General features: G+C 41.1%; 1 protein-coding gene across 1 annotated transcript; it reads left to right on the top strand.

The window, feature by feature from the left end:
- Positions 1 to 9,193: 9,193 nt before the first annotated feature.
- Positions 9,194 to 10,123, top strand: LOC147712742 (olfactory receptor class A-like protein 1). Its single transcript, XM_086919706.1, has one exon. It carries the CDS (start codon positions 9,194 to 9,196, stop codon positions 10,121 to 10,123), a length of 930 nt encoding a protein of 309 aa, XP_086775832.1.
- Positions 10,124 to 10,382: the final 259 nt, after the last annotated feature.

Raw genomic sequence — 10,382 nt, 5'->3', positions numbered from 1 at the left:
CTGCAGTGGGGTGAGAGGCGTTAAACCAAGGAGGCTAACTCCTCTCACTGCCACTACTTTGTGAACATCCCCCTAAGAGCGAAAAGAAAGGAGAGAGAGGGCAGGAGGATGGAAGTTTGGCAAGAAGAAAGAAAAGAGAGGAATAGTAAGTAGTTAGTTTAGGATTATGGAAAGAAGATGGAAAATAGCAGAGAAGAATAAACAGCAGAGTAATGAGTTAGGGGATGTAGGAACGGGAAAGAAAATTTGGAAATAAAGGAACGAAGGAAAAGAGAAAGGAAAGAATATATAGACAAATGAAAGTAGAAAATGAGGGAAGGCCTGAGCAGGATGCAGTAAGGAAAGAAGAAAGAAATAATGGAAAGACAGAAAGAAAAAGTAGTCTGAAGAGAAGAACTATGGGCGGAAGGTAGGAATGGAGGAAGAATGAAAGGCTTGTAGAGAAAGAAAGATGCAGTAAGAATACATGGAAAAACAGAGGACGGAAGAAATGAGGGCAATAATTAGAGTGGAGGAAGAAAAGAACGAAGGAATTAATGTTCAAGATCATGTAGGAAGGATGGAAGGAAAGTGTGCACAGGGAAGCCAGGACTAGGAAGGAAACGTGGAAGAAAGAAGAATGGAAAGAAAGGAGAAAAGAGGATTGGAAGGAAAAGGAAAGGACATCAGCAGAGAAGAAGATGATAAATACATTCAATACTTTTCTAACTTTAAAGTAAAACACAACTATTTACATGCCTTTGATAAAACGTAACATAAATAAAGTAGCATGACTACACAAGGGGAACAACAATTGTTCATTTGAAATGTGGGTCAAACTAATACTATTGGTTGGAAAGACATGGCAAGTATTATGTACGCTCAATTCTAGATTGTGGGGATACCTGTTGCTTTCTCGGTAGCTTTTCTGGAAACCTGCAACGGGGTTGTGAATTCTCAAAAGGCATACATTTACTCCTGTGGTTAGGACTCTGAGTACACACATAACATAGACGCCACAAATGCCAGACTCTGTGACCCACCAAAGCAGAACCAAATCTATAACTCATTGACATCGCTCACACCACTATCACATGGAACACACTGTGTACTTGATGCTCATAAGCATGTGCTCCTCAGTACATAATGGAGCAGACATCAATGACAGTATAGCAAAACATAGCCTGAGTGTGCTCATTCATTGTATCTTATGTCCACTTTCGCCTACCTCATGCACATCCTTTTCACTCTTCTTCCAGTTGCGTTCAGTGTCCAAGATGTCGACTGTACCCCCAAGAAAGGAGGTGGCTTTGCAGTTTTCCACCGATCATCAGGGCCGTGCACTCACCAGCAGTAGTCAGTCAAGTCACTTAACTATTCATTTGCTGCCAACAAAAATTACCGCAGGCAGAACCTCACTCATCTACTGGACCCTTGAAGCCTGCTTGATCGCTAGTATCAACATCTCTGAACTCATCACCACAGCTTCAACCAACCACTCCCTTAGTGGCTTCAATCTTCCCTCGCCCTCGTGAGCACAGCCAACCTCAGACAATGTGTCATACTTATGACTCACACCACTCACTGTAACTCTTCTATGCCAACATTCACACCCCACTGCTAATGATCTAGAGAGGTATCACCACAATCTCATTTCATGCTTACACCAAACCAGTAGGCGTGGGAAAGTTGCCAAATTATTACACACAATTATGTGTTATTACACGAAATGCCGGTTAGGTGTTTTCTCCTCTTTTTTTAACACAAACTCCATCTTCACGTCTAAGTTTAGGTTTGGTTTGAACTTTTTTTTAGCTAAAAATGTTCAAGCGCTTTGTTTTCCAAACTCTTTGTTTCAAGTATATGGTGAACAAACCTTGCATTATGAACAATTAACCCAAAAGAATGTTACTCGTTCACTTTTGAAGTAACTATTACTCAACTGGAAATCCACGCAATGTTTTGCCCGTTTCGAAACTCCCCCATGCAGGCTAAATTATGGAACAATGTCAGGGGAAAAAATCGATCCACAAATAAAGACACCGAATACTACTTGAAAAATTCCAGCCAGAGTTCAGGTGTGTGAAGGGAAGTTATCAACATCAAAAAAGAGCTTTATTAAAGACCTGGATTCAGGCTCACAAGATTTTTTCTGTCCATTTGGATCTGTTAGCGGTGGTAAACACTACCTTTTATAAAATACTCATGAGAAAACTGAGGGGCATATCAACAAGCAGCAGCGATAATTATTGCTGGCCACCCTTAGCGTGTGGAATTTTATCGCCGGCTATTGCAGATAATTATCAACATGCCAGCGCTGTATTACCAACGAATAGCACAATCGCGATAATTATTCCTATGATAGCGATGTTTTCCATGGAACATCGCTGGTTTTCCAGCGATGTTCCATGGAAAATGGCGATATCCTTGTTGATAGGGCTGGGTGGTCTCAGCCCTATAATCCACCACCCATTAGTTAACATTGTTTAGTCAAAGGAAAAGCAGGCGTAAGGAAAGGAGCGCTAACCAAGGTTAGCGCTACTTTTCTTATCACTATGGCGACATTTCTCCAGTTTTTTCGGGAGGGAACGCCCACTTTGCATCTCATTAGAGATGCAAGGCTGGATGTTCAATAAACAGGTGCTAAGGCATGGATTCACGCATTAGTGTGTCCTTGCTGAAAGGGCAATAAAATTATCGCTGCTTTTTGTCTAAAAACGGATGCTAAAGCGACTATAATTTTATCGCCTCGCCTTGCTGATATGCTCCTGTGTAAATGCATTCAATTGCCTGGTTCTCGCTAGCCTACTTAGAATTCTCCTAACCGATCCAATGAAGATAAAAAGTCGGCCTTCCTTTCTACAATTTGTACTTTGAATTGTCGAGTTACAAAGCCATTTTATCCCCCCCATCCTGATCTTGAATATAAATATATGCAACCATTGGCAGAGATTATAAATTGTCTGAATCAGGAGACATGCTGATCAGACTTAGAATGTGGTTTTAAAGAAGCAGAACTTAAAAGAGGCACACATAAAAACCACCTAAATATCAGCTTAATTCCATACCAAAATGGATTATCCTAAAGAGACTTGCCCAAGCGAATCTACACTGCTACATTTCACAAGCAACATTCAATTAATGATTTGTTGCTCTTCCAATATCTACCCTTTCTATTCTTCTGTCAGAGGGGTCCGTATTCTATTACCTGTCAACTACTATGAGAACTTAAGCTTGCATCCCAACAGCTAGTAGGAGATCCGATAAATGGTCGTGGAGGAAGAGCAGAGCTTGACATCCTATGTATCAGGCAGCCCCTTGGAGACTACTATCTGTTGTCTATAACAATGAGGTCATGAGAAGCACAGTAAATTAGTCTGATGGGCATTAAAGGCTTAAAGGCTATGCCACATCTTGGTGATCTTGTATTTTTCCTCACGTCTTACATATTTCTTGAAGTCTAAGACATACTCAGTACCATCCAGTAAAATTATATCAATTTTTCCTAAACCATATTTGGATATCAAATCTGTCTAAGGGTAGTTCAACACATCCTGAAACCTCCTTTTTTGTCTAGAAACATCACTCAAAATGCCTTTGCTTCTCACACAGAAGGCTCACATATCTCATCTCCTTTACTAGCAGCAGCGTTAGTAAAAACAACCAAGTAATTGGCAAGTAACTTGCTGTCCGGCACTACTGTGAAAGCTTAGCGAGCATGTCCGTGTTTCTTAGTGTTGATGGGATTCTCATCCCCCTAAAATATTTCTTGCTTGCACTGTCTTCCCCCTTAGATTTCACAAAAACGCTCGTAGGGTTTGTCTTTCTTTGAACACTCCCTAAAAATGAATTTGTTTAAAACACTAACGCTTTTGAAACGTATTAATTTACCAATAAGTTGTTTACATTATTGTTTAAAGTCATCCGGTGCCCTGGGCACTCCCAACTTTTTGCTGACTGCTAGTAACTAATTCAGACTGATTCTGGTCTCTGACTAAACAGGCGCAGGGCCCGTGCTATGATGAAGACACAGGTAGAATACATTACAAACACCTAAATACACTCAGGTACACTATTGGTTAGGGTACCCTGGTTATTGGAATGACCTCCCTAGAAGGCCGTAGTACATATTGGGCAGGGGATTGAAAATACCTTTAAGTCCTTAGTATAGAATAGGGCACGGAAATTTAGGGGCCAGCAGCTTTTTCTGCACTTGCATATGTGCCCTGCTAGAGCCTGAGGTCAGTTTAAAACCAGCCCTGTGTTGCAGGACTTCTTTTAAAATGCATATTGTGCCCAAACTCAACGATTATGTTTGTGGCACTTAAAAATTAATTAACTACAATGTTTTGGTGTGGTAGGTACCCCCAGGGTCTCACCTAAGTGTTCCAGGGGTGGGGGGTCAGGTACGTATAAGGAGAATCCTTATAAAAAGGTTTTTATATGCCCTCGGGTTAGTGAAATTGCACATTTCACTCCCCACATTGCTGTAAAGTACTTCCTAAAATCGACTTATGTGCAAGGAACACTGGGAAATGAGGATCTGCAATATGTTTATATATTCAGCACCCCTAAAGTCTTTCTTTGGTGTTCCAGGGGTGGGGGTCCTGTAGGTATAAGCAGAGTCCCTATAACACCTGTTTTATAGGCCCTGGTATTGGAAAAATTGCCCAGTTCATTTTTCCATTGCAGATCCCCATTCCATGGGTTAATATTGGAAAAGGTTATTAGTCAATAAGTGGAGAAAGAAAAGTCATACAACTAAGATTAAAGAACTCCGTAGAATGGTAATGATAAATCTAACAATAAGGTATTGTTGAATGTATTCAGAAATGTACAGGCAAGAAGTTATAAGACTTTCTTGTCTGTAAGACAAAATCCAGCCCTCTATTGCTCTGCCTTGATTGATCAGAGATAAATGGATTAGTCTGGCTGGTTCGAAGAGGTGATAAATGACCCCTGGGGTTAGGAAGCCTTGCTGGGAGGAGAGGTCGCTGGGCATATGAATGCTAGAGCCAAGGGTAGGGGTAGTAAAATAATGCTCTTCAAGAGAAGGAGGAGAAAAGTTATAGAAACCAGTTTTCATGTATGACTCTCCTCTCTGTCCCACTGCCAAATATGGGGATTAAGAAGGAATTTCCAGATGTAAGGGGAGTGGACCTATGCAGACGAAGCCATCGTGTGGGCTGGTTTAGTTAGTTTTGCTCCCTCTGCTGAAAGTTCTGACATATTGAATTTTGGAAGAATAGTGGTTTCTGGGTTAGCATTTTCCACACTTTGGAGGAAAGGGCCATGCTCTGGGGTGTTACCCTGCACCTCATTAGCCAGGAGTGCCCTCCTGTTTGACTGCAGAGAACACTGAATAAGTATCTGAGAGGGGCAGTGCCTCTCATATCTGCTTTTAAAACCTAAGAGAATCAGATGGGCCCGCACTGAAGAGTTTGATGTGCATTAATCAGGCCTGAACTCTGAAGATTACACCTTTCGCACCTTCTGAAACTCCAGCCCTGTGGATTAAACCTGCTTCAAAAGGACTAAAGAGTGGACTCCCTGCAAACTAGAGCTTAACATATCTCACCTGGACCAATAATTGAATTCTCACACTTTCAAGGACCCTCTTGGAGATTTCAGACCCGTGGATTGTGTGTTGGACACTTTGGCCTTGCAAGAAGAACTTCAAGAAGGAGTTCTAACAGGATCCAGCCTGCTGGAGGGGCCTGCTCAAGACTGGTGAGAGATCCTCCAGAATAAATGCTAAATGTGAATGTGTCCCTGTAAGAGGCAACAAAATGACCAAAAGTAGCACTATTGGTTTCTAAGCACTTGAAAGTGACTAATCTTTACAAATTCATATCTCTGGTTTCGTGCGGTGGATTTTTTTTTTTCGTTTTGGTGTCATTTAAAAGATAAAAATATTTCCTATTTTTATAAATTGACGTTGCACTTTTTATTGTGTGTTGTGTCTTAATTATTTACTGAATTGGTGATTTAAATGCTTTGCATACCTGTCTTTGAAGTTACGGCTGCCTGCTCACAGTCAAGCTACCAAGGGTTGAGCATGGAAATAATTTTCTGTGACATAGTCTGAGCCCTATATGATGTCAGGGGTATTATTACCAGTGGTAAATGCATATCTGCCACTACTAATAATCCACTTTCCAATACATACAAGATGGATACATATGACAAGGTTGAATATTAAAACAAACAGTAAACCTTTGGCCTGGAATGGTGAGTTATACAATAAAAGCAATATTTAAAAAGTATGCAAATGCCCGTTTCACTAAGGTACCTTTAACCCCACCGCTGCTGCCGACGTTCAGCGGACATCTCGTGCACTACTTCGGTAGTGCTGCGCACGTCCGTTGAACGTCCCAGCCCCGCCCGCGCAATTGAATGTTCCGCACTAGCGTGGAACGTTCAGCGCAGGCAAGGGGTTAAAGGGGAGCTGTAGAGACTACATGACTGATGAACAAAAACACGACATTTCAAGGGAAATTATGTATTTCACTACAAAAACAAAGAGAAAATAATTACTTAGCTGGGATTTGTTGGTATTTTCCTTATTATGTAGTTTCGTTGAGGGTCAACTGAGAAATAAAATACTATTGGGTGTGAGATTTGTAAATACTTATACTATACGGGTATCATATAAAAAAATTCTAAGAATTTGAAAAAATATTTGTAATATTACTGATGTTGTTTTGGGACTGACTGGTCTCAGAAAGTACAGGCTTGTTTTGTGATACCAAAGGCACTCTTCCGTGCGACACATGCTTGTGATAATTTATAAACAAGCACTGGCAAAGCCAACAAGTCTATTTTCCAACTGAAAGTTTAAACCATTGCTAAAGCCTTTGCCAAAACGTTTTGTAATAATTGTAAATGATAACCCTTTGCAAATTGATATCAACTGTTACAAATGTGGTGTATCTGGAATGAATACTTAAGAAACAAATAAAGATATTACCGTTGAAGGGTGAGTTTTGAATTTATTCTTTAGCCCAATAGAAGAGATAATGTTTAAAGAAATCATAATCTTTTGTTAAAATATGAATTTTGAATTGACCAGAATGTTTTTTATATTGTTTTATGAGTATTACTACACTGACCTTTATTTGGCTTGTTTTCCATTCTTAGTAATACACTTGCTCTTCAGTCTTTCTTTGTTATTTTCAACATTGACAAAACAGGTACTGGAAAAATACTATCCTATGCAAACATCAATAAATGAAGAAACAAACACTCTACATCATTAGTTCTTACCATTTTGCCATCATTGACCCTCAGCGAATCACTATTGGAAACCCGGGTCGCCCCCCCTGAAGAAATTTATAGGATTTGAAACTCAAAATAATGCATAGAAATAAGTGTACATCAAACAAATACACACATTATTACATATTTTATTTAATTCATATCCATAAATATATACAAAAATCGAAATTTTAATGAGAAAGTTAGAATGTTTACAAAAAGTTGTTTCATTTTGAAAAGATGGAGCAAAACGCTGTTCACTAGCATAAAATTGTGTGTTTTTGCTCCAATAGATGCTGTCTTTTTGAGGGCATATTTCAGTGCTTCATTTAAGGTCACCGGTCCTCCATACTTGATTCCTTTTCCTGTACTTGTACTTCTCCCACAGATAAAGAATGCCAACTTAAATTTTGCATCTGATTTCAAGTTCATTCACAATTACAGGGAGTTTTAGCATTTTCAATTTTCAATGTTGCTTTTAAATGTATACATAATGTATTAATCTGCTAATAATTAATAACCTAAACATCCGTGGACTGTCTAAGTAGGTGTCACAGACCCCGAGACGTCTGTGGACCACATGTTTGGAAACACTGCAGTACATGACCTTAATATAGACTTAGAACCTGACATAGCGGGCTTTATCGTCCGTTGACGGTGTGCTCCAGCGTTTCGGCTCAGGCTTTAACAAGGGAACAGGTCTTTAATGGCGGGTAGAGACCACTACGGAGGGCTCTAAGGAGTTGAAAGATTCTGCCCCTATAGGGCAGAATGTTCTAATTAGTAAAAACAAAGGCCTCTCAGAGCCCGAGGGGGGTTAAATCCCCTTGGGCTTCAAGAGGTCTTTGTTCACAGCAACAGCTGTGAAACGAATAAAACATTGGAATGCTGCTCTCTGGGCTTCTAGCAGCCATTAGAAGCACAGAGCGCTCCATTGTCTTCAATGGAGCACTCAACATTCCAGTGTTCTAATGAAAAACATTTAGTGTACAAACCTGGTGTATTTAATGACTACCAAGGCCCTGATTACAAGCGGGATGTATATTTATGTAGGGATACTGGGTGGTGAAAATTAATGTTTCAGGATTGCGTCATCAGACTTTAATCTGACTTGTCTATGGTTTTGTCCCGGAAAGGGGAATGACATGCAGACCCAATATTATCCAGCCCAAAATTACATATGGGTCTCTACTGCAGGGACAACTGCGCTCGCATTTACAACCTTTCCTGATTGATGGCTAATGACAGCAGAGGGGGGCTATACGAGCTGGCAAAATGTGGTTAAGGGTGAGGGGAGACATGGGAGAATGGTAACCTGTAAAGGTGAGCATTCCATGATCCAATGTGCCATCTGAGGGAGTTGCTGCACTGAGGCATGTGACTTCACAATTACGTCAGAAAAATTGGGTCCGGGGTTTTCCCACACCAGGGAAATCGAGGTGTGGGATCATCGAACTAAGCAGTAATTGGCAGAGCAGTGTCCCGCCCTGGGGTATAGCCCTGCCTGAGCCTTAATCAGACCCGTAATGTGTAGAATCATCAGGATATGCCTACCTACATTTATAATGCATTTGATGTATATTCATCACTCTATTGGCATTCCAGTGTCTGGCTGTCTATGCAGAAAATCAGTACATTAGATATGCCCGAGCCACAACTCTTCATGACGTGACACCTGACCTGTTTGGTAACATTAATTATGTCTCTATTGGTATTTTGATGTTTTAAATATTTCTGTCTTAACAATTTTGGCATGAGTTTTTATTTCATTTCACCCTTAATCAAAAGAAATGAAGAAATTGCTGTTCTTGCATTGCAGTACAGCAGCTCATCTCCTGACTTTACTGCAGCATTGTTGTAAAGTGTTGCAGAAGTTCAAGTTGGCTTTCGTTGTAGCATCTTAAATCAAGATACTGTGTCATCTACTGAGACCCGTGAACTTGGAGCCACCCAGAGCATGGAAAGCCTGACCCTGGTTAAAGGAATAGTTTTCTCATGTGTGACTGCCACTGGGATGCTTGGAAATAGTATTGTCCTTCTGGCCTATTTTCTGATTGTCTGCCATCAACAGAAGCTGGTGTCGGCTGAGATAATATTGCTCATACTAGCGCAGGCCAACCTCCTTTATGACATGACGTTGGCCCTCCCTCATAGTGTGTTCATCTTCGGGCTCAAGTATCTTGTAAGTGACAATGACTGCAAAGTTGACCTTTACCTTGCCAGAATATCCCGGGCCCTGTCTATCTGCCTCACCAGCCTGCTTAGCAGCTGCCAGTGTGCTGCTTTGGCCTCCCACAGGTGGCGATATTTCAGATTAAAGTCCGGGATGCACCTGTGTCTGGCTGTATCCTCCCTGGTCCTCATCTCTATGGTCACGAGCATCAGCACAGTCTTTTTTTCAGCGGCTACTGCAAATGTCACTACCTTAAACTATACCTTTTACTTGGGCTACTGCTTAGTGATTTACCCAGACCGCACCTCCTTCCACTTGATTGGTTTTGCAACGTTTGCGCGAGACCTTGTGTTTGTGGTGATCATGGCGCTCTCAAGCTCTTACATCCTCTGGATTTTGTACAGGCACAACAAGCAGGTAAGGGGCATACGGAGCTCAGACAGGGTGAATCAGGGCAGTGCGGAGAGCCAGGCTGCCAAAATGGTAGTGACTCTTGTCCTGGTCTACGTGCTCATCTTCGGACTCGACAACATCCTCTGGTTTTACCAGTTCACATTGCCTCGAGAGGTCGAGTTCATGACTGATCTGCGTTTCTTGCTCTCAGCAGCCTATGCCTCCATTTTTCCAGTGGTGGTGTTTAAATTCAACCGAAAAGTAAGCCTAAATCTTCTAAGGTTTCCAGGTGGAAAACAAAAGTTGAAGACAGGACTATGACTGAACTCATCTTCGCCTGTTGAGGTGTAGCTACAAACATCTCATCAACTTGTCATTGAACAGAGAAGGAAAATAAGCACTGAGCATTTGCAATGTGTTTCATGTGAGACAGAGTATGCTTGTGGGTCAACAAGACTCCATTGGAACCCCAACAATATATTACTCTTTCTTTTATTGTTGAAGTTGTTTATAATGTACCTACAACTTTCCACCTGGAATGGAGCAGGTAGTTCACAAATATTTTCTGGGTGTCACTGCA

The sequence above is a fragment of the Lissotriton vulgaris genome, chromosome 5 (genome assembly GCF_964263255.1).
Source record: "Lissotriton vulgaris chromosome 5, aLisVul1.2, whole genome shotgun sequence".
Classification (NCBI taxonomy): Eukaryota; Metazoa; Chordata; class Amphibia; order Caudata; family Salamandridae; genus Lissotriton; species Lissotriton vulgaris.
Note: the sequence above shows the minus strand (reverse complement) of the source record. Positions and strands in the feature narration are given on the sequence as shown.

What these genes read in the sequence shown, in the direction of transcription:
- LOC147712742 (XM_086919706.1), top strand. Translation starts at nt 9,194, where the DNA reads ATGGAAAGCCTGACCCTGGTTAAAGGAATAGTTTTCTCATGTGTGACT.